Here is a 24,923-nt window from a genome sequence, read left to right as displayed (position 1 = left end):
TAGCTCCTCCTTAGGACAGCGATACTCCCCAGCCTTTGTCCAGGGTCCTGCTCAAATCAAAATCTCCTCCCAGGTCCATTCCTCCTGAACACGTTGCTTGGTCCATTTTTGGTGGGATCTTCTGTCATGTTCGTTACAAGGATCGGACCAAGGCGCAGAGTGGTGTGCATACATTCTTATTTATTTAAAGAACAAACACTGAACAAACTAACAAAAAAACTAAACGTGAAGCTATACAAACGAGTGCTGACAGGCAACTGCACATAGACAAGATCCCACCAACACCAAAGGGAGAATGGCTACCTAAATATTATCCCCAATCAGAGACAACGATAAACAGCTGCCTCTGATGGGGAACCATATCAGGCCACCATAGACATACAAATCACCTAGACCTACAAAAACCCTAGACATACAAAAAAAACCTAGACAATACAAAAACTAGCGTACCCACCCTAGTCACACCCTGACCTAACCAAAATATAAAGAAAACAGAGACATCTCAGGTCAGGGCGTGACAAACAATACTGAATGAACAATTAACACTTTTATTTTAACTTAATATAATATGTAAATAAAATATATTTAGTCTCAAAAAAATAACGAAACATGTTCAATTTGGTTTAAAACTTATTTGGGGTAGGGGGCAGTATTTTCACGTCTGGATGCAAAGCGTGCCCAGAGTAAACGGCCTACTACTCAGGCTCAGATGCTAGGATATGCATATTATTAGTATATTTGGATAGAGAACACTGGCAAACCATAACAACGCGCCAATGTAAACAGAGATTTTTGGATATAGATATGAACTTTATCGAACAAAACATACATGTATTGTGTAACATGAAGTCCTATGAGTGCCATCTGATGAAGATCATCAAAGGTTAATGATTAATTTTATCTCTATTTCTGCTTTTTGTGACTCCTCTCTTTGGCTGGAAAAATAGCTGTTTTTTTATGACTAGGTACTGACCCAACATAATCGCATGGTATGCTTTTGTCATAAAGCGTTTTTGAAATCGGACACTGTGGTGGGATTAACAACAAGTTTATCTTTAAAATGGTGTATACTACATGTATTGTTGAGGAAATGTAATTATGAGATTTCTGTTGTTTGAATTTGGCGCCCTGCACTTTCACTGGATGTTGGTCAGGTGGGACGTTAGCGTCCCACGTACCCTAGAGAGGTTTAAATAATGCAAAAATACAGTCTTGGAGAAGAAAGTAAAAGTGCTATATGTGCCACGTAAAAAGGCTAACGTTGTAATGGTCATTATTACATATATTTATAAAAATCGGCCGATTTAATCGGTATTGATTAATCGGTACTCCAGTGTTTAATTGGTATATTGTAATTACATCGCCACCATGGCCTATTTATTGCCTTACTGTCACGACTTCCGCCAAAGTCGGCTCCTCACCTTGCTCGGGCGGCGTTCGGCGGTCGATGTCACCGGTCTTCTAGCCATCGCCGCTCCATTTTCTCATTGTTCCATCTGTTTTGTCTTGTTCCCTGCACACCCGGTTTTCATTCCCCGATCGATCTACATGTATTTATTCCTCTGTTCCCCCTCATGTCTTTGTGTGAAATTGTTTTGTTACGTGTTTAGTGTGATGCGCCAGACTGGTTTTTCCCACCGGGTATCGTATTTTGACCCGTTGTATGTATTTATCATACTTGTATATATTTGTGAGTGTTTTCACGCTGATTGTCTGTCTTTTGTGCTTTTGCCAAATAAAAGTGCGCCTGATCACAACTCACTGCTTTCCTGCACCTGACTTCATACCAGTAGCGCACAAGCCTGACACTTACCTCCCTTATCTTACCTCACACACTGTAAATATATTTTTTTCTACTGTAAATAAATCAATAAAGGTGAAATAAAATAAAAATATTGGCTTTTTTTGGTCCTCCAATAATCGTATCGGCGTTGAAAAATCCAAAATAATCGGTCGACCTCTAATTTCTACGCTTTCAAAATCTCTCTCTCTCTCTCTCTCTCTCTCTCTCACACACACACACACACACACACACACACACACACACACACACACACACACACACACACACACACATCTTAACCCCCTGTCTTGCCCTTGTGCTGAAGCAGGCCTGTGGACTAGAAGTGGCAGACTGTTTATAAGTGATAGTCTGGGAGCTTGTCCAGAACTAGTTTGGCATCTCTGGGCCCTGGTCAGCTACGCACAGAGCAGCTCTCTGATGAGGGCATGCTGAATGATACACTGCACTTACAGAGGATTGTGTGACTTCAATTACATCTCTGTATAAAGTAGGCCAAACAGACATACACACACAAGTATGTAAGCAATTAGTCATGCACCGAGGCTGCTTGTCTTTGTCTTTAAAAGGTAAATGTGAGCTCCAGCTCTTCTACAGAAATAATGGCTGCCAATAAACACAATGAGAGAGAGAGAGAGAGAAAGAGAGAGAGAGAGAGAGAACTTAAGAGGCTCTCACACACACACAAGTCTGAGGAATGTCAGAGCCACTGTGTGTATGTACTGTATGTTTGTGTGTGTCACACCTGGGCCTCTGGTTCTCATTACTGAGTGTAAAGTGGACTTCCTCACATTAGACCAGCTTAGACCAGGCCTTTGTTCAGTTAGTGGGTTAGATTCAGTCCCCTCTCTTCCAATAGAGATCCCTCCTGATCTTTACTTTCACACGGCACAGCTAAAATCCTGCTGAAATGTCGGAATCGTATTAATGATCCCAGTCCACAATTCCCCTCACACACTCTTATTGTGTCATTTCACCGGTGACTGCCGGTGATAGTGGGGGTAAGCTTAAGCATTTGGAGAGAACCAACATGATATTGCAGTGTATGGATTGATGTGTAGGTAAGCAGCAGCAGCAACAGGTTAACAGTATTGCAGAGGCTTATGAGCTTTCATTGAGGCTCTGCTTCAAGCAGACAGAACAGCTGCAAGAGGGAGAGAGATGAGAGAGAGGAGAAGAGGCTTCAGTGCTGTTAAGAGTTCTGTCAGTAACCCATCGACACACACCTTTACACACCACTCACTCCTCACCTCTGACAGTATGTGTGTGTGTGTGGTTAATGCCATTCTGATGAAGTGTGAGGCGATCTGATACTTGGAGACAGAAAGCAGACAGTGGATTCCGGTAGATCTAATCCAGAACTGGAAGGAATGGTGTTTTACTGAATTTTTTCAACGTCTCTCTCTCTCTCTCTCTCTCTCTCTCGCTCTCGCTCTCTCTCTTGCTCTCTCTCTTCTTTCTTTTTCCATCTCACTAGCGCTCTCCCTATCTCACTCACGTTTTTATTTATTTACTCTCTCTGTCTGTGTGTCTGGTAATTTGCTCGTCCTGTTCCCATGGCAGGCCTGGGCCTGTGTTTCTGGGTGGGGGTACAGAGAAGACTTCAGTGTATGTGTTTCAGGGGGTGTCTGTTTTGGGACCATAGCATGTTTACTGCTGTGGGCTTACAGAGTTACACACTAATCAAAGCCAGGCCTCGTTTTCTCTCTTAGTCTACACTACCACTGGGCTCTAAACATGGACCAGTGGTATGGAAGGGTAGGAAGGGAAGCCTGCGTGGCTGGTCTCTCTCTGTCTCTCTCTCTCTCATACACACATACAGCATACACACCAGTGCTAATGCCCCTAATATAACATGGTGAGGTAACTGGGAATGTGTAACATTGTTCATTTGGAACCTTTGCATCATCACATCATAAAACCCAAGGTCAGTAATAGTCACCCTGTGTGTGTGTTGATATGCTGTGTTATGGGCAGAATGTAACTATTCTCGCTGTTAATGGCACAGGGGTTCTTTGTAGCATCATCACCTGGTTGGATCACAAGATATGACATAGGATCATTTGACCATGGTGGTGGTGTGGAATAAGAGACATCTTTATAGGAGAAACAGGAATGTAGCCCTTCATATCTTCTACTCTCTCTCTCTTTCTTTATCCATGTTTCTCTTTCTTTCTCCCTTTATTTCTAATACTTTGATTAGAATACTTGGGGGATGAGGCAAGAAAGAGAGAGAGAGCAAGGCATAGAAATACAGAGTGGGAAGATTGGACAGAGGTACAGTATCTCACAAGGAGAGGAGTGATCAGTAGTGAATGCGTGACAGCAATACCAGACAGAGAAAGAGAGAAAAAGAGATTGTGATTCAGATGAGGTGCAGTTGAAAGAGTTGAAGAGGGCAAAAAGAAGAAAGGTCCAATCAGCAGGTCAGGTCATGAACTATTGACCCCCATCCATTCTTTACAGACCATGCCCATCCCTCTCTTTTTTCCTGTCTTCCTTTTTTTCTTTTGATTTGTATCCTAATTGACAGCTGGCTGTGTCCCTTTAGGCCTGATTTCTCATGAAATGAGACGGAGGGAGACAAGAGGATTGAAAAAGATAGAGGAGTAATCAGCAGGTGCAGGGCAGCGGATATCTCTGTCATGCTGGAAGTTCTGTTATATCCATAACCAGCCTTCAAAGACTGCGTGAGCAAAGCTCAAAAGGGGTGTTTTTCAAAATGCTCCGAGCATGCAAATTGGAGCATGGGAGGATCGGATTATGAGTCCAAATCGAAATATGCGAAACAGAGCACGGATGGCACTTCTGGAATGTGTACTCCATTTGTACATATTTTGAAGCATGCATTGATGCAAACTTAAATGGAAAGTATGCAATGAAATAGGACACAACCACATAAAATTAAGACATTTTTCTTGAAATGAATGGCGGCCATTGTTTGAACTGAAGCGAGAGAAAATACACTCCAACTTCAGAATGAAATGTTGCCTATTCACATCTCATATGTTGCCTGACTACAATATTTTATCTTGATATGTTAATAAATACATGCTTTGTTTATTTTGGTATGGTTACCTGCCTACAATGCCCGTAGGTTGCATAGGTCGTAAGCCCGTAGGTCAAGTCAATAGAGCTAACTGGCTAACTACTACTGTTAGCTAGCCAGATAGCCACAAAGAATAGTTAGCTAGCTACCTACAAAGAATTGACCTCTACCTTGGATAACATTGGTTTTTGGTCATTTTTGCCTGTTATACTATCTGTATAGCTACATTACAACGATTCACATAGCTCGATTCTGATAGCTATGAAGTAAAATGTTTGCTTTGTATATATATTGTTTTCTCTATTGCCGTTGTCCTGGCTAGTTTATGCACTGGTTTATAACACTGAATGTGTGTCAATGCTTTCTCTCTCGTTGTCTTTCCTTCTTTTTCCTGTACTCTTTTTTCCCTTCTCCCGTCATCTCTCTATCTTTGGCCCTTCCTTTGACATCTGTTAAGTATGATTGAGGGCAGACCCCTTTCCACCTGGAAGCAGTTGTAGAGGCGTGAGTCTTTTTGCGATATGGATGTGTGCTAAGGTGGTTTAGTGTGGCAGGGTTTAAAATAGCAATTTTATCTGTGTATGTACTAATCCACAGTGGGTCTATATCATTTTAATGGATATTCTGAGAGTCTTTACTGTTTATGGTATACTAAAGCTGCTTTCAAACACCTCTGTATCTGAACCGTCTCATAGCTCTAAGCAGGTTGGGCTGCTCATTCACTCTATAACTCTACTTTTTTAAATACAGTCCAGATGTTTTCTTTCTGTCTCTCATACCTGTGGTGGAGGAACATCTCACTGCTACAGTATGTATGCCAAAGTGCTGGCCTTTACTGTTTGGTATTAGTTCTCTACTGCTGTTCTCATTGTATTTCTTAAAGAGGTTGGCCTGGGACTGATATCCATCCTCACTACTACTTTATGTGTCCCTCTATTTGTGAAGGAGCTGGGCTTCAGATATAACAGAGAGGACTAGGTCACCAAGGATGAGAGGACAGGAGATGTGTTACGTGGTGTTAGAGTAAGGAGGAGAAGGAACAGAGAAAGAGGAGAAGAGGTGTATAGGCAATAGAAGATTTAGAATTCAGACAGCGAATAGATAGAAGAGATGTGAGATGATGAGAGTGGGGAAGGAGAATAGAGAGTTAATGTAGGGGAGGGTGGACAGAGTGGACAAAAGAAGATTGGCAAATGAGGAAAAGGAGGAGCAGGAGAGTTAGGAGGGAAAGAGAAAGGGAGTAGGAGTAAGGTCATGGAGTTCATTTGCTTTAAACGTAACTGTCAGATATTGTGCTGTTTGTTCAGGTCCACTGTGATGATTTCCTCTTGTTTTGGTTAAGGTGTTCTCCCCTGATTCATACAAGCACACCCTGTATAAATAGCTCCCCCCACCTTTATCAGTTTCACGTAACGACTGGCAATTATCTGCTCTGTGTTTTAGCCATGCAGAAAGATACAGCCCAGTGTACATACCATTGCACTGCACTAGACGGTAATCTCTTACACACACACACATACACCCGTACACTTACACAGACACACACACACACACACACACACACAAATACTTGTTCTCCCCACTGTATGTGTTACGTGCCTCCTAAGAAGAGGTAGGTGTAGGAGTCAGGAGCAGGAGAGCAAGGAAGTCCCAGTAGCACAATCGTTTATTGAAAGTCCCAACACAACAACAACAAGTGGGGAAACACCCCCAACGAATTCGCCACACACAGGGAAATAACGTCACACCCGGAGGAGAAACCTCTACTCCTAAATTAGGGTCCAAACGGAACAACGACCGTGAGAAAACAAAACCCTGTGGCGCAAACACGCACCCCTAACAGAGCAACAACAGCAAATAATCCCGCACAAAAAATTAGCAGGCAGCATAAGATATTACAGTTTTGAATGTCCCGTTGGTAGTTTCATCTTCCGCCTAGGTCATCTATTTTATTCTAAAGATTGCACTTTTGCTAGCAGAATGGAAGGAATTGTGGGTTTATTCGATCGCCTATGAATTCTCAGAAGGCAGCCCCTACCTCCGGACCCTTTTTCTCCGCCTCCTCTTCACGCAAATCACGGGGATCTGGGCCTGTTCCCGAGAAAGCAGTATATCATTCGCATCGGTCTCATCAGACTCGTTAAAGGACAAAAAGGATTCTGCCAATCGGGGGTGAGTAATTGCAGTCCTGATGTCCAGAAGTTACTTTTGGTCATAAGAGACGGTAGCGGCAGCATAATGTACAAAATACGTTTAAAAAATAATGACAATCAATGCAAATTAACCAACAAAAAAACACAATAGGTTGGGGGCACGTAAAATGTCTGCTTTCTTCTCCGGCGCCATCTTATCTTAACTCCAATTAGTATAGGGTGTACTTGGATAGGACGAGCTGGAAGAGCTGCTTCACTCTACAGAAACAGGAGACTCCTGCCCCTATGGGTTGTTCCCGGCTCGGACAAGGCTATGTTTCTTTACTACCATAAAACTACACAAGAACACCATCCTCTTACTGAACCAGAATGCACTCATCCAATGGGTGTATGGTTTTGAAATCATCTCTAGTTTGTTGGAAATACTTTGTTTCTAGCAGTTGTGTAACACTTCTGTTTTATTGTTGTTTTCCAAATTCCTATTCCAACTGTTGAATTGGTTGCACCCCAAGCAGCCATGGTTTACATCCTGTGTGTTGCAGTATAAATGACAACAGAGTGATTGAGATTTACGTCACCAGCCCTGTTCAAGGGAAGAGGGCCCATGTTGTTTTGTCAGGACGATCTGTCTGTCTCTAATTGAGAACAGCGGTTGACGTTGGGACAGGACCGAGACCCCCCGGTCAAAACAACCCTTGTACCCCAAAACCGTCTCACCCAAAACACCCCAGAATACATTCCAAGCTTTATACTGCCCTTGACTATGGCTCATGTTGACCTTTGACATCTAACCATTAAACCTTTTTATGGTCATGTTGTTTTCAAACTCCTACACAATGCATACACATGCATCGATGACACACACACACACACTCCCCCTCTCAAGTGCAGTACTTGGTGGTCAGATACACGACAGACTCTAATCCACAATGACTAATCCACAATGAGCCACTTTATCACTCTGTGATAATGGGGTTTAGGGAGTTTGTTTACATTGTTGTCTGACTTTGTTTAAGCTCTCTCTGCTCCCTCCAGCTCCTAGGCCAGAGGTTCCCAAACAAGGGGTCGCGACCCAATGTGGGGTCACTTGATACACTACATGACTAAAAGTATGTGGACACCTGCTCATCAAATATCTCATTCCTAAATGATGGGCAGTAATATGGACTTGATCCCCCCTTTGCTGCTATAACAGCCTCCACTCTTCCGGGAAGGCTTTCTACTAGATATTGGAACATTGCTGCGGGGACTTGCTTCCATTCAGCCACAAGAGCATTAGTAAGGTCGGGCACTGATGTTGGGCGATTAGGCCTGGCTCTCAGTCGGTGTTCCAATTCATCCCAAAATTGTTTGATGGGGTCGAGGTCAGGGCTCTGTGCAGGCCAGTCAAGTTCTTCCACACCGATCTCAACAACCATTTCTGTATGGACCTCACTCTGTACACGGGGGCATTGTTATGCTGAAATAGGAAAGGGCCTTCCCCAAACTGTTGCCACAACGTTGGAAGCACAAAATCGTCTAGTATATCATTGTATGCTATAGAGTTAAGACATCCCTTCACTGGAACTAAGAGGCCCAAACCATGAAAAACAGCCACAGGCCATATTCCTCCTCCACCTAACTTTACAGTTGGCACAATGCATTTGGACGGATAGAGTTGTCCTGGCATCCGCCAAACCCAGATTCATCCATCGGACTGCCAGATAGTGAAGTGTGATTCATCACTCAAGAGAACACGTTTCCACTGCTCCAGAGTCCAATGGCGGTGAGCTTTACACCACTACAGCCGACACTTGGCATTGCACAGGGTGATCTTGGCTTGTGTGTGGCTGCTAGGCCATGGAAACCCATTTCATGAAGCTCCTGGCGAACAGTTCTTGTGCTGACATTGCTTACAGTTTGGAAGTCGGTAGTGAGTGTTGCTACCGAGGACACAAGGCGGTCCCATTCTGTGAGCTTGTGTGGCCTACCACTTTACAGCTGAGCCGTTGTTGCTCCTAGACATTTCCACTTCACAATAACACAATAACAGCAGTTACATTTGACCGGGACAGCTCAAGCAGGGCAGAAATTTTACCAACTGACTTGTTGGAAAGGTGACATCCTATGGCAGTGCCACAGGCACAGGCAATCTCCATGTTTGTCTATGGAGATTGAATGGCTGTGTGCTCAATTTTATACACCAGTCAACAACGGGTGTGGCGAAATAACCGAATCCACTAATTTGAAGGGATGTCCACATACTTTTGTATATGTAGTGTATGAAAATGGGGTCGCGGGAGAATTTCCAAAATACTCCCCAAAAAAACAAAATATATCGTCTTCGTATCTCAAAATCATTGTAACCTAAAACTCTAAATGGGCCCAGATTGCCCCGATCGTGGGAAAAGACCACACTTGACTGTTGCGCTTGAATCGGAAGGATTAAAGCGCAACAGTCAAGTGGGGCCTTTCGAGCTGTCATGTGACCGAAAACTACAGACAACGCATTCACAGGTCACTACGGAGGTGTTTTGGTTCCTGACTCAGAGGGAATAATACCCTGCCATCTCCCTCAGAGCATTAAAACTCATGGTACCCTTTGCCAGCTCATATATGTGTGAAGCTGGATTCAGCAGTGCTCTCGTCTGCATTAAGACCAGATATCAAAATGGGTCCGTGGACAAAAAAAGTTTGTGAACCCCTGTCCTAGCCCATAGCCCCAACTGTCTCGGTACACAGAACAAACATCCCTTGGACTTGAGTTGTTTGTGTGTTTGTTGGTTCTCAGTAACACGGTCAACACCGAACCTCACAGGTTACGACCTTATGACCCCACTCAGGCCTTGGGAAAGACATGGAGACTGTCAAAACACACTGTCAAGCTGAGAGACCGGCGATGATTGTGTTGTGACTGAATTAAGTGTGTGTGTGTGTGTGTGTTTGGTTTTACTCTCCTTGTGGTGACAGAAATCCTCACAAGGATAGTAAAACTAGGAAAATTCAGACAAATAGGAACATTTCACCAGTCCCCACAAGGAAAAAGTATATTTTAGGTTTAGGGGATAAGGTTTAGGGTTGGGATTTACTTGGCTCACCGCCCTCTAGCGACTCCTTTTGGCGGGCCGGGCACCTGCAGGCTGACCTAGGTCGTCAGTTGAACGGTGTTTCCTCTAACACATTGGTGCGGGCGGATGTTAAAGAGCGCAGTTTGGCGGGTCATGTTTTGGAGGACGCATGACTCGACCTTCGCCTTTTCCGAGCCCATTGGGGAGTTGCAGCGATGAGACAAGATCGTAATTTGATATGATGAAAAAGGGGGTAAAAAAATAATTAGGGTTAAGGTTAGGGTTACAGGCGTCAGAATACTTCGGTTCGGCTTGCGGCTAGCCGAAGTCGGCTAAGCGAACCGAACGAGTGTGCTAGCATACTCCCTTAAAATACCTTCCCTTTCACAGCCGGCCGTGACTTGGAGCCCCATGGGGCGGCGCACAATTGGCCCAGCATCGCCTGGGTTAGGGGAGGGTTTGGCCGGCTGGTATTTCCTTGTCTCATCGTGCTCTAGTGACTCCTTGTGGCGGGCCTGGTGCCTGAAAGCTGAATTCGGTCGTCAGTTGGACGGTGTTTCCTCCAACACATTGTTGCGGCTGGCTTCCGGGTTAAGCGAGCAGTGTGTCAAGAAGCAGTTTGGTGCAGGACTTCGCAATTTAAAAATGTACACGATAACTAGTCGTTGAATGACAACAATAACGTAATTGAAGAGTCCCTACTGTTGACCAATTACCGACAGCGGGGCGTAGACTTCGGCTCCGAACTTCAGCTTGACTCCAGAAGAACATGTTCTGTGCCCAAACAGCCAAGTGCAAAACTAACAAAAACGTCACAAAATGTGCTCATAATATACAGTGCATTTGGAAAGTATTCAGACCCCTTATTCTAAAATGGATTAAATAAATGTTTTTCCTCATCAATCTACACACGATAATCCATAATGACTTTTTTGCAAACGTATAAAAAAAACAGGTATACCTTATTTACATAATTATTCAGACCCTTTTCTATGAGACTCAAAATTGAGCTCAGGTGCATTCTGTTTCCTTAAATCATCCTTGAGACATTTCTACAACTTGGAGTCCACCTGTAGTACATTTTATTGATTCGACATGATTTGGAAAGGCAGACACCTGTCTATATAAGGTCCCACAGTTGCCAGTGCATGTCATAGCAAAAACCAAGCAATGAGGTCGAAGGAAATGTCCGTAGAGCTCTGAAACAGGATTGTGTTGAGGCACAGATCTGGGGAAGGCTACCAAAACATTTCTGCAGCATTGATGGTCCCCAAGAACAAACTAGCCTCGATCATTCTTAAATTGAAGAAGTTTGGAACCACCAAGACTTCCTAGAGCTGGCCGCCCGGCCAAACTGAGCAATCGGGGTAGAAGGGCTTTGGTCAGGGAGGGGACCAAGAACCCAATGGTCACACTGACAGAGCTCCAGAGTTCCTCTGTGGAGATGGGAGAACCTTATAGAAGGACAACCATCTCTGCAGCACTCCACCAATCAGGCCTTATGGTAGAGTGGCCAGGTGGAAGCCACTCCTCAGTAAAAGGCACATGACAGCCTGCTTGGAGTTTGCCAAAAGGCACCTAAAAGACTCTCTGATAAAACTAAGATTGAACTCTTTGGCCTGAAGTGTCACATCTGAAGGAAACCTGGCACCATCCCTACAGTGAAGCATGGTGGTGGCAGCATCATGCTGTGTTTTTCAGCAGGAGGGACTGGGAGACTAGTCAGGATCAAGGGAAAGATGACCAGAGCAAAGTACAGAGAAATCCTTGATGAAAGCCTTCTCCAGAGCGCTCAGGACCTCAGATTGGGGTGAAGGTTCACCTTCCAAAAGGACAACTACCCTAAGCCACAGCCAAGGCAATGCAGGAGTGACTTCCCGAACACGTCTCTGATTGTCCTTGAGTGGCCCAGCCAGAGCCCAGACTTGAACATGATCAAACATCTCTGGAGAGACCTGAAATTTGCTGTGCAGCGATTGTCCCAATCCAACCTGACAGAGCTTGAAGATGATCTGCAGAGAAGAATGGGAGAAACTCCCCAAATACAGGTGTGCCAAGCTTGTATTATCATACCCAAGAATACTTGAGGCTGTAATCGCTGCTAAAGGTTCTTCAACAAAGTACTGACCAAAGGGTCTGAATACTTATGTAAATGTAAATTTCCACTTTCTTTTTTTTGTGCAAAAATGTCTAAAAACTGTTATTGCTTTGTCATTATTGGGTATTGTGTGTAGATCGATGAGGGGAAAAAAACTATTTATACATTTTCGAATAAGGTTGTAATGTAACAAAATGTGGAAAAAGTCAAGGGGTCTGAATACTTTCCAAATGCACTGTATGCACTAACTCTTTCGGCTGGGAAGCATGCATCCCCAGGATCAGATCAATTGATCACTGAGAATAATTAGGCTCTGCAGGTGTGTGTGTGTGTGTGTGTGTGTGTGTGTGTGTGTGTGTGTGTGTGTGTGTGTGTGTGTGTGTGTGTGTGTGTGTGTGTGTGTGTGTGTGTGTGTGTGTGTGTGTGTGTGTGTCTCTTCATGTATGCCATGACTATCACTAGAGTCCTATTGTTTTATTATTAAAAGATAAAATTATTACAGTACAGGAAGAGAGAGAGGGAGAGACAGCGAAGACGTGGAGCGGGATAAAGAAACAGGGACATAACTACTGTCTTCACTACCTTCTTCCACTCCTTTTACCATCTCTATCACTGTTTTATATTTTTTCTGCACACAGAGCACCTTTATCAGACCATTATATTTAGTTGGTAGATTAGACTTTGTGTAGTTTCAAACAACCAACAACCAAAACACGCTGGTCTGAGTAATGCTCTGATTCCCTTTTTCAACTCCGACATGGGTATCATTGTGAACACTTTATTGTTGTTATTTTTTAAACAGTCATCAGCCAGAACACCCTGCATCAGACAGAACATCCTGCATCAGACAGAACACAGTGCATCAGACAGAACCTCCTGCATCAGACAGAACACAGTGCACCAGACAGAACACAGTGCACCAGACAGAACACAGTGCACCAGACAGAACACCCTGCATCAGACAGAACACCCTGCATCAGACAGAACATCCTGCATCAGACAGAACACAATGCATCAGACAGAACACAATGCATCAGACAGAACACCCTGCATCAGACAGAACACAGTGCATCAGACAGAACCTCCTGCATCAGACAGAACACAGTGCACCAGACAGAACACAGTGCACCAGACAGAACACCCTGCATCAGACAGAACACCCTGCATCAGACAGAACATCCTGCATCAGACAGAACACAATGCATCAGACAGAACACCCTGCATCAGACAGAACACAGTGCATCAAACAGAACACCCTGCATCAGACAGAACACCCTGCATCAGACAGAACATAGTGCATCAAACAGAACACCCTGCAGAAGACAGAACATCCTGCATCAGACAGAACACCCTGCATCAGACAGAACACCCTGCATCAGACAGAACATCCAGCATCAGACAGAACACCCTGCATTAGACAGAACACCCTGCATCAGACAGACCACAGTGCCGCAGACAGAACATCCTGCATCAGACAGAACACAGTGCACCAGACAGAACACCATGCATCAGACAGAACACCCTGCATCAGACAGAACACCCTGCATCAGACAGAACATCCTGCATCAGACAGAACACCCTGAATCAGACAGAACATCCTGCATCAGACAGAACACAGTGCACCAGACAGAACACCCTGCATCAGACAGAACACCCTGCATCAGACAGAACACAGTGCACCAGACAGAACACAGTGCACCAGACAGAACACAGTGCACCAGACAGAACACAGTGCATCAGACAGACCACCCTGCCTCAGACAGAACACCCTGCATCAGACAGAACACCCTGCATCAGACAGAACACAGTGCACCAGACAGAACATTCTGCATCAGACAGAACATCCTGCCCCAAGTCAGCCTCTTATCTGACTGTGTGCTCTGTGTATATGATGGAGAGATTAAAGGAAGTGTGTGTGTGTGTGTGTGTGTGTGTGTGTGTGTGTGTGTGTGTGTGTGTGTGTGTGTGTGTGTGTGTGTGTGTGTGTGTGTGTGTGTGTGTGTGTGTGTGTGTGTGTGTGTGTGTGTGTGAAAGAGAAAGAGGTGTGTGTGTGTGTGAGATATAGTAGGTTTCAGAGGTACATTGCATGAAAGCACTTGTTCTGAGTGGTTATCACAGATCAGACTCATATATGCAGAGTTTGGCGTGCTCCCAGGCAGAGTTACCAGATACAAAGTACGGTATGCATCATTCACATAGTCACTCTCAAATAGCATAACTCCTAGGAGTAGAACACACTTGAGTTTTCTTTCACAGTAAAATTGTCTCTCACTTAAACACTGGATGGTAGAAGAGAGCAGTTTTTCAGTATGCATAACTTTACAAACTCAAGAAGATGCACGTCTCACCCTGGTGGACATACATTGATACTACAAAGTCTTAAAAAGGTTTTGGGTGTTTCCAGTTCACTCTGAAGGTATGCTAGCCCAAACATAGACCTCTTTATTATTTATTTCATTTATTAATAAGACGAGGTCTAATTGCATTCCATAGTGAATGTGTTCGAGAGAACTCACAACCAAATCTGTAACTGTGTAGCAGCATGTGTTCTACGCCTCAATGTACACTGTACATTATCGAGTTGCAACCCCCCCCCCCCCCCCCTCCCCCCAGAACAGCCTCAATTCTTTGGGGCATGGCCTCTACAAGGTGTCGAAAGCATTCCACAGGGATACTGACCCATGTCGACTAAAAGTGCTTCCCACAGTTGTGTCAAGTTGCCTGGATGTCCTTTGGGTGGTGACCCATTCTTGATACACATGGGGAACTGTTGAGCGTGAAAAACCCATGAGCATTGCAGTTCTTGACACAAACCGGTGCACCTGTCACCTAGTACCATTCCCCATTCAAAAGCACTTAAATGTGTTGCCCATTCACCCTCTGAATGACACACATACCCAATCCATGTCTCAATTGTCTCAAGGTCTAAAAATCCTTCTTTAATCTGTCTCCTTCCCTTCGTCTGCACTGATTTAACAAGTGACATCGATAAGGGATCATAGCTTTCACCAGATTCACCTGGTCAGTATATGATCTATGTCACGGAAAGAACAGGCGTCCTTAATGTTTTGTACACTCAGTGTTTATCCGTAGTCGGTAGACAGTTCTTCTTGATAGGTTGTCCCTTACATCACTGAGCGGTGCCCAGGAAATAATTCAATCCAATTGTTAGATGCTACCACCCCACCCCCCAAATCAAAACCAAACATGGATGTCCATGTTTACGTGCAGACACTCCATTCTACTTCTTGTCTGCTTCCTGTCTGTGGCAGCATTGAACCAGGAAAAAAACAGCGGGTGGGGTGTTTCGCTTCCTCTTCCGTCTCTGGTGCCCGTACAGCAACTGACTAGTAAGGACAAACAGGTGTGAAACACAGACAGTTGTGCTCACACAAAGTGAGAACACAACAGGAAATCCATGTTTGGTTTTGATTTGGAGGGTGCTGTTAGCAGAGACGGAAGAGGAAGTGAGACATGCCACTCCTTCATCTTTTCTGGTTCATATACAGTCAATGAACCAAGTAGACCAGATCCAGCTGCTATTGCATTGGTGTCTATGGGAGAGCCACCCGTTAAGTAGACCGGAATTGTGACTCTTTTTTTCATTGGTAACCGGCCTGAGTAAGACATCTTCATTTATCCACCATCTTTGGTGTTATCATCTAACAATTGGATTTAATATCCCTCACCCTGACCCTTGCCTGGAATCCATCTCTCTGCTTCTTTACTGTTCCCCCAGAGTGGAAAAACTGTTTCTCCATGTAGGTTGTTGTAATAAAACCATAAAACACCACCGGGTGGAGTCTCACCACCACTGCAACATGTTTAGCTGCTGTAGTTGTTTTATATCATTTGACATTGTTGTGGTGCTTTCACCTGTATTCAACACTAAAGCCCTGTTACCGGCCTATAAGGGGAGTAAATGGCCTTTCCATGTTCTTTTTACAACAACGGTGTGTCTAAAGTGCCAGTGGTGTAAAATACTTAAGTAAAAATACGTTAAAGTACTACTTGAGTAGTTATTTTGGGTATCCTTTCACAAATTTTACTTAACTACATTCCTAAAGAATATAATGTACTTTTTACTCCATACATTCATACCCAAAAGTACTCGTTACATTTTGAAAGCTTAGCAGGACAGGAAAATGGTCCAATTCACACACATAAAGAGAACATCTCACTAAACATACATGCTTCATTTGTAAATTATGCGTTGGAATGTGCCCCTATCTATCTGTACATTTACTTTTTTATTTTTTTGGTTTTTAAACAACTAATTCACTGACGTCAGTTCAACTATTTGACCGTCAGTTTAATAATTTTAATTCTATTTGGTTCAAGTTTTTTTCTGTGAGCTCAATGTGCAGTTTCAGTAAAGATACATCAGATCAAGCCTGATCTGTGAAATGTAGTAGGAAGTTGTCGTTTCCAACAGGCCAATATTCTACATAGTTAGGTGCAGAAAACGTGGTAATTAACTACAATGACCATAATCCATTGCACGCCTGCTTAAACATGCCCAATTTGTGTGGAGCAGACATGGAGACGGCCCATGTACGCTCGGGGTGCACCACACAGTGAAACACCGCTTCCCATTCATTTTCAATGGAAGGAAAGCGGTGAGAAGCGGGTTGTACGAGGAGAGAAGATAGAACCCGGGATCGACATGATCTAAGTGATTCATAGTTGGTATTCAGCAAACATAAAAGTATGCCTTATTTACTTTGAAGAACTACTAAAATAGTGCTATAGAGATGAGATGATGACTTTGAATTAAGTAATAAAGTCATCAACTAAAACAAATATTTTATTAAATTAATGTGAATAAATGATGGTTAATAAGTGATAAGCATTAATGGGCAGTCACTACCATCATGGGACTTTTATGAATTGTTTTATTCAGTGTTGTTACAGCATTCAACCCACATAATGCATAGAGCATTTCATTTTTTTTTTATATTGAAACCAAAAATATTTTTTTAATAACGAACCAAAACTGAACCGACCTCAAAAAGCACTAATCGCTCAGCCCTAATATTTATCATTCTCCATCCCTTGATGTGTTTCATGTCTCCTTTCTTCTGTTGATTAACATGTCTCTCTCCTCCTCCTCAGGGCCAACCTGGTCCTCTTGGCCCGCAGGGACCCCATGGGCCTCCAGGGGGCCTAGGGGATCCAGGAGTCCAAGGAGTCCAAGGAGAGAAGGGCGACCGGGGCAGAGGAGGCTTCATCGGCCCCAAGGGTTCTGTGGTGAGGAACATTGACTGGAGAATTCTTCACTAGAGATCTCAGACTCTGGTTTAGTAGTGTGTCCACCCATCAAGTGTTGGTATGGACTTGTACAAGTGTTTTTCATTTCTCCTCAGGGGATGACTGGTGTTCCTGGGTTTTCTGGATCTGACGGTATTCCTGTAAGTGGGATAATATTGGGATTTTTTTTCTCCGAACAAATAAATAGCAGACACACCCATGCCAATAAATAATCTATTGTTGTCTTGTTAATACTGTAAGTAGTCTTAATACAACATGCAATGATGTTGTAAAGGTTTGTCATTAACTCCTCCATATCATCTCCAGGGCCATCCAGGACAGGCAGGGACTCGTGGGAAACCTGGAGCAGACGGGTGCAACGGAACACATGGAGATTCAGGGTTGTCAGGGAAACCAGGCTACGATGGCCAGCCCGGGTATAATGTACGTATGAACCCAGTGATGTCACCAGCAGTTGCGATTTTAGTATGTACATCTTGGTGGGCAAAAAAAATAATATTTTTTTTACATGCATGCCAGCAAAGCCACTACTCAACACAACACTAAACAATACATTAATTGCACTATAATGGTGACAAACGGTGCCCACAAACTGTTAGGGCCTACATAAAGCTGTCCTAACAGCAGAGTCCCAACAGCAGTCCCAACACCTTACCACTGCTACACCTGGCTATCAGCGGAGCCTTGTCTGGCAGTTCATTCAGTCTAATTTACTGCATTTAAAAAAACATAGCTGATATGGCTGACTTGCTGAAACTAATGTGGTTTCTAGTGACAATTGAGATGTACAAACTATGGCATAAGGGGACGACGAGCGGATAAGAGGCAATACGTAATTTCGATAACAAAAGTTTATCTCAATACTTTGTTATATACCCTTTGTTAGCAATGACAGAGGTCAAATGTTTTCTGTAAGTCTTCACAAGGTTTTCACACACTGTTGCTGGTATTTTGGCCCATTCCTCCATGCAGATCTCCTCTAGAGCAGTGATGTTTTGGGGCTGTTGCTGGGCAACACAGACTTTCAACTCCCTCCAAAGATTTTCTATGGGGTTGAGATCTGGAGACTGGCTAGGCCACTCTTCCCTCTGGATTTATGGTGCTTTCAAGACAACTGGGAACTCAGAAAAAAACAAGGCTGAAACATGATGACGTCAGTAATCTTCAGGTCGAAGCTGTAGAAAGAGGCCCGAGTTCCCGACTTGCAATTCCGAGTTGGATGACCATTCAAAACATTTTCTCCCAGTCGGAGCTATTTTTTTTCAGAGTTCCCAGTTGTCTTGAACTCACCGAAGTCAGATTTCCCAGTTCTGAGTTAACAGTTGTTTTGAGCGCGGCAGAAGTCATGATGGATAGACAGTATGGCCACAGTTGAATGTTTATCCTTTTAAGCTTGGAAAAGAGACCCTTAAACCCAGACTTGGGACCACACACCCGCTCCACTGAATAGCAGGCTAGTGATTGCTTTGCAATGCTTGCAGTTAGCCACTGATTCCTTCCAAACCACTAATTGTTGAATTTGCGAATTCCAATTTGTTGTGCAATGTTTATGGCTGATGAGCACCGATACATTTTAACTAACATTTCTCGTCATTATTTCTCTTCATATGACAAGGATTAAGAAACCTTTGCCAGTAGATTGTCGACTTGATTCATGATGATGACTGCTAGCTTGCCAATCAAAGCTACTGTAGATATAATGTGATTTGACGTCATTTTATCTGTGGCCAATGACCTTGACCCTTCTTGGATGGGTACTTCTAATGTAACTCAATGCCAGCACCCAAGGGGCTTTAATTTTCAAGCTCTTCCCTTAGATTTGGCGGTGACGTAGTGTCCCCATGAGTGACAGAACACTGAGCCAATCACAGCGTAAGTAGAGAATATTACCCAATCACGGCGCAACTGGAGAACATTACCAACCCCTATGCTCCGTATTTTCCGCTGGCTGCCCCACCACCACAGAAAGCACTGAGCTAGGCTGAAACTGAGCTCCGCTAAAAAGGTGTAGTTCTAAACAGGTGGGGCAGAGCCCTGAAAGACAGGTCACCAGAGACGTTTGTAGAGATATCATGGATTCCACCTTGTAGTCTGAGACGTTGAATAACTCCATCTCCTTCATTTTATCTTTTCATTTTATTTTTCACCCCCGCTTCTCTCTCTCTCTCTCTCTCTCTCTCTCTCTCTCTCTCTCTCTCTCTCTCTCTCTCTCTCTCTCTCTCTCTCTCTCTCTCTCTCTCTCTCTCTCTCTCTCTCTCTCTCTCCTCTCTCTCTCTCTCCTCTCTCTCTCTCTCTCCTCTCTCTCTCTCTCTCTCTACAGGGTCAGGCAGGCAGAAAGGGACAGAAGGGAGACACTCTGGAGCTTAGTGTGTACATGGAGCGGTTCAGGGTAAGAGAAGAGGGTTAGAGAACTGTGGGATAGACCTGCTATCAGTACTACAGTATTATCAATGTGTGTCTTTTCTACAGGGAGATTCAGGACAGCCCGGATATCCTGGATTTGTTGTAAGTATGGTGCAGCCGCCTTTCCCTGTCACTCTAAAGTTATGGTACAAGATAGCCAGCGTCATTATACTATATATATACACTGCTCAAAAAAATAAAGGGAATACTTAAACAACACAATGTAACTCCAAGTCAATCACACTTCTTTGAAATCAAACTGTCCACTTAGGAAGCAACACTGATTGACAATAAATTGCACATGCTGTTGTGCAAATGGAATAGACAACAGGTGGAAATTATAGGCAATTAGCAAGACCCCCCCCCCCCCCCCCAATAAAGGAGTGGTTCTGCAGGTGATAACCACAGACCACTTCTCAGTTCCTATTCTTCCTGGCTGATGTTTTGGTCACTTTTGAATGCTGGCGGTGCTTTCACTCTAGTGGTAGCATGAGACGGAGTCTACAACCCACACAAGTGGCTCAGGTAGTGCAGCTCATCCAGGATGGCACATCAATGCGAGCTGTGGCAAGAAGGTTTGCTGTGTCTGTCAGCGTAGTGTCCAGAGCATGGAGGCGCTACCAGGAGACAGGCCAGTACATCAGGAGACGTGGAGGAGGCCGTAGGAGGGCAACAACCCAGCAGCAGGACCGCTACCTCCGCCTTTGTGCAAGGAGGAGCAGGAGGACCACTGCCAGAGCCCTACAAAATGACCTCCAGCAGGCCACAAATGTGCATGTGTCTGCTCAAACGGTCAGAAACAGACTCCATGAGGGTGGTATGAGGGCCCGACGTCCACAGGTGGGGGTTGTGCTTACAGCCCAACACCATGCAGGACGTTTGGCATTTGCCAGAGAACACCAAGATTGGCAAATTCGCCACTGGCGCCCTGTGCTCTTCACAGATGAAAGCAGGTTCACACTGAGCACATGCGACAGTCTGGAGACGCCGTGGAGAACGTTCCGCTGCCTGCAACATCCTCCAGCATGACCGGTTTGGCGATGGGTCAGTCATGGTGTGGGGTGGCATTTCTTTGGGGGGCCGCACAACCTTCCATGTGCTCGCCAGAGGTAGCCTGACTGCCATTAGGTACCGAGATGAGATCCTCAGACCCCTTGTGAGACCATATGCTGGTGCGGTTGGCCCTGGGTTCCTCCTAATGCAATACAATGCTAGACCTCATGTGGCTGGAGTGTGTCAGCAGTTCCTGCAAGAGGAAGGCATTGATGCTATGGACTGGCCCGCCCGTTTCCCAGACCTGAATCCAATTGAGCACATCTGGGACATCATGTCTCGCTCCATCCACCAACGCCACGTTGCACCACAGACTGTCCAGGAGTTGGCGGATGCTTTAGTCCAGGTCTGGGAGGAGATCCCTCAGGAGACCATCCGCCACCTCATCAGGAGCATGCCCAGGCGTTGTAGGGAAGTCATACAGGCACGTGGAGGCCACACACACTACTGAGCCTCATTTTGACTTGTTTTAAGGAAATTACATCAAAGTTGTATCAGCCTGTAGTATGGTTTTCCACTTTAATTTTGACTCCAAATCCAGACCTCCATGGGTTGATAAATTTGATTTCCATTGATCATTTTTGTGTGATTTTGTTGTCAGCACATTCAACAATGTAAAGAAAAAAGTATTTAATAAGAATATTTCATTCATTCAGATCTAGGATGTGTTATTTTAGTGTTCCCTTAATTTTTTTGAGCAGTGTATATATATATATATATATATATATATATATATATATAACTACATATCAAAAATTACATTGCACTCTGACATTCTGTCTTTCTCCATCCTCCCTTCTCACTCTCAGGGTCCTCAGGGTTACCCAGGTCGGTCGGGCTACAGAGGACTCCCAGGACCACAGGTTAGGGGTGTGTGCGTGCATATGAATGTGTTGTTGTACCATATACACACTTCTGTGTACTAGATAGATACCCAATCATTATTCTGGTTTGTTTCCTGACTCAGGGCCCATTAGGGTTCCCTGGCCTTCCTGGACCAAAGGTAAGGTTCTCACATCAACATTTGTACTATGTTTCATCTCTCATTAAAAATAAATGGCTAGTGTATGAGATTAAAATAAAATAATAAAGATGGGTTTTAACCTGGTGTGTTTTCTGCTCAGGGCACCATGACCAAAGTGTTGAAGGGGGTCAAAGGAGAAGCGGTATGTGACTGCAGGGACAATTGTATGTTTCAAATAGTTTTATACTGCCCAGCACTTAATGTGTTTGACTTCAAAAAATAATGATTGTCAATGCTGTCCTCATCTCAGCTGCATGATTCTCACTGCACTTCCCTCTCTCACCACAGGGTGAGGCTGGACAGCAAGGTCCCCCAGGAAACTCCACCCATCCTCATACCAGCCCACTTACCGGACCCTATGTCAGTACAGCTCCACACTTTAATATGTTCAAAAATAACAATAAATATTTTGATTGTGTGTGAACTGAATCACTCTAACAATGTTCTGCTTTGTCTCCTCTAGGGCAGAAAGGGTGAAAAAGGGTTGAAAGGTGAAACTGGAGTTGAGGTAAGTGACCTCACTTCTCCTGTGGTCTCTATAATACCATGTTCCATCTTGACTGGCTGCATCATCGCTTGGTATGGCAACTGCTTGCCATCCGACTACCAGACCCTACAGAGGGTAGTGTGTAGGGCCCAGTACATCACTGGGGCCAAAATCCCTGCCATCCAGGACCTCTATACCAGGCGTTTTCAGAGGAAGGCCCTAAAAATTGTCAAAGACTCCAGCCACCCTAGTCATAGACTCTTCTCTTTGCTACCGCACGGCATGCGGTACCGATGCATCAAGTCTGGAACCAACCGGGCCCTGAACAGCTTCTACTCCCAAGTCATAAGGCTGCTAAATAGTTAGTTACATAGCTACCCGGACTATCTGCATTGGCCCATTTTGCACTAACTTTTTTGTCTCATCACATACGCTGCTGCTACTGTTTATTATCTATCCTGTTGTCACTTTATTCCTAGTTATAGGTACATATCTACCTCAATAACCTCGTACCCCTGCACATAGACACGGTACTGGTACCCTGTGTAGCCAAGTTATCGTTACTCATTGTGTATTTATTATACATTTTATTATTACCTGTTATTACTTTTCTATTATTTCTCTATTTTCTGTCTCACTACATTGTTGGGAAGGGCCCGTAAGTAAGCATTTCACTGTTAGTCTACACTTGTTGTTTACGAAGTATGTGACAAATAAAATGTGATTGAATCAATACTTATCAGGCTGACAACAAAGGAGAGACTGGGATTATGGGGATGCCTGGGCAAAGGGTTAGTATCACACAAACATTATACTGTACAAATTACACATACATTATTATACCTTATTGAACCCTTCTTTGCTGCTTGTTGAATATCCTTGTGTGTTCTTTCAGGGTGTCCCTGGTCGGGATGGAGAGCAAGGACTAAGGGTATGTTTGTGTGGCATAACAATGCCAAGATCTCCATATTATTGCAGTCAGTATTATGTGTTGGTCTTTGTGGGCTAATAGAGATGTTACAGTTGTATCTTTTGTGCTCTTGATGGAGCTTGACACCTTTCTCATAAACTCTCTCCCGCCATCTTTCCCTTTAGGGGGACCTTGGAGAACCAGGATTTAGGGGCAGAGATGGCCAAAAGGTGATCCTACAGTTGATACACACATCAAAACACTGTGATACTATCAAATCTTTGATTGGACAGTGGTCCATTCTAAACTTTCATTCAAATCCGAACACGCAAGCTATATACATGTGGTAGATTTTAACAGATGGGGATTATTTTTAGGGTGCCATCGGAGAACCTGGGGAGTTGATCTATTATGAAGGTCCCTCAGGAGGGCCTAACAGAGGTATGATTAGCCAATCAACTCATCAATCACTTTTCTATCAGCATCAACTATCTATCAACTATCAATATATAGTATCGTCTTTCTCCACGTAGTCAGCCTTTCATTGAAAATGATGTTGAACATTAAAGACTAGCTTGTAGCGTTGTTATAATATATTGCTTACTGTTTTATTGTTATAATACTGATTGTTATATTGCTACTGATTGATGTCCATGTTGGGGTGGGGATGTAGTTGGTCCCCCTGGACAGCTGGGACCCCAGGGAGAGATGGGTTTGCAGGGGGAGAAAGGTCTGCCAGGCCGGGCTGGACCTCCTGCTAGGAAGAGTGATAGTCAAATACAAGGTCAGTTCCAAACCCTTACTTATCTAGTCAGTGGCCAGTAGTTTTAGATGGTTTTTTACACTAGTTACAGTGATGTAGATCTATTGTACTTGTTAATATGGTATAATAACAATTATTATAATTGTATTGTTAACAAGTTGTGCACTGTTTTATCTCCCTTATCCCTCATGCGCCAACAGTGGAGTACCTGTGGGGTCCGTTTGGGGAACCGGGGATAAAAGGAGAGACGGGCCCACCTGGAGAGCCAGGTATCCCTGCTCTTAGCCCCGGACCCCCAGGTATCGGCGGAATATCTGGGTTAAGGGGCCCACCTGGACCACCAGGATCATGTGAGTGTGGACATGAAAGAGATTCATATTGATATTTTATTAAAAGGTTGTTTAGTATGATGGAATGATATTAAAGGAATTGTTGTGAGTTGTAAATGTGTTTCTTAATATGTGTATGTGTCAAAATATCTGCAGGGGCGGACTTCTACAAGGGATTTGCTGGGTCGAGAGGGCGGCCAGGCTCTGCGGGGAGAAAAGGACTGAAAGGTTAGAGTGTGTGTTTATTCAAACATGTAATCCGTGATGTACGTTTGTGCGCTGAATGCTCACATGTTATGTCTTACAGTACAGCTGATCTGTGTTGTGTATGTGTTTTAGGTGATCACGGGTTGTGTGAGTGCAACATTGTCCACTCTCCTCCGGGCCTGCCTGGCCCTGCTGGTAGCCAAGGCGACCCTGGAATGAGTGGCGAGTTTGGTCAGCAGGGCGATCCAGGCGAGCCAGGACCCCGAGGTGTCATCGGACTGCCTGTAAGAACAACTAACACTACCTCAGCTTGACAACGTCTACCTCG

General features: G+C 44.2%; 1 protein-coding gene across 1 annotated transcript in view; it reads left to right on the top strand.

The window, feature by feature from the left end:
• The window catches only part of LOC139380657 (collagen alpha-2(IV) chain-like), a 113,796-nt gene that overhangs the window by 71,868 nt on the left and 17,005 nt on the right, over window positions 1-24,923 (top strand). Inside the window, exons 5-22 of the mRNA XM_071123559.1 lie at window positions 17,264-17,398; window positions 17,515-17,559; window positions 17,726-17,842; window positions 19,740-19,808; window positions 19,889-19,924; window positions 21,685-21,738; window positions 21,843-21,878; window positions 22,000-22,041; window positions 22,188-22,259; window positions 22,363-22,407; window positions 23,130-23,177; window positions 23,282-23,317; window positions 23,482-23,526; window positions 23,674-23,737; window positions 23,970-24,080; window positions 24,260-24,409; window positions 24,545-24,616; window positions 24,728-24,879. Coding sequence (XP_070979660.1) covers window positions 17,264-17,398; window positions 17,515-17,559; window positions 17,726-17,842; window positions 19,740-19,808; window positions 19,889-19,924; window positions 21,685-21,738; window positions 21,843-21,878; window positions 22,000-22,041; window positions 22,188-22,259; window positions 22,363-22,407; window positions 23,130-23,177; window positions 23,282-23,317; window positions 23,482-23,526; window positions 23,674-23,737; window positions 23,970-24,080; window positions 24,260-24,409; window positions 24,545-24,616; window positions 24,728-24,879 — 1,329 coding nt within the window. The remainder of the gene's footprint in view (window positions 1-17,263; window positions 17,399-17,514; window positions 17,560-17,725; window positions 17,843-19,739; window positions 19,809-19,888; window positions 19,925-21,684; window positions 21,739-21,842; window positions 21,879-21,999; window positions 22,042-22,187; window positions 22,260-22,362; window positions 22,408-23,129; window positions 23,178-23,281; window positions 23,318-23,481; window positions 23,527-23,673; window positions 23,738-23,969; window positions 24,081-24,259; window positions 24,410-24,544; window positions 24,617-24,727; window positions 24,880-24,923) is intronic.

The sequence above is a fragment of the Oncorhynchus clarkii genome, chromosome 22, assembly GCF_045791955.1.
Source record: "Oncorhynchus clarkii lewisi isolate Uvic-CL-2024 chromosome 22, UVic_Ocla_1.0, whole genome shotgun sequence".
Taxonomy (NCBI): domain Eukaryota; kingdom Metazoa; phylum Chordata; class Actinopteri; order Salmoniformes; family Salmonidae; genus Oncorhynchus; species Oncorhynchus clarkii.
The sequence above is the reverse complement of the archived record's forward strand: the minus strand, read 5'-3'. Positions and strand labels throughout refer to the sequence as shown.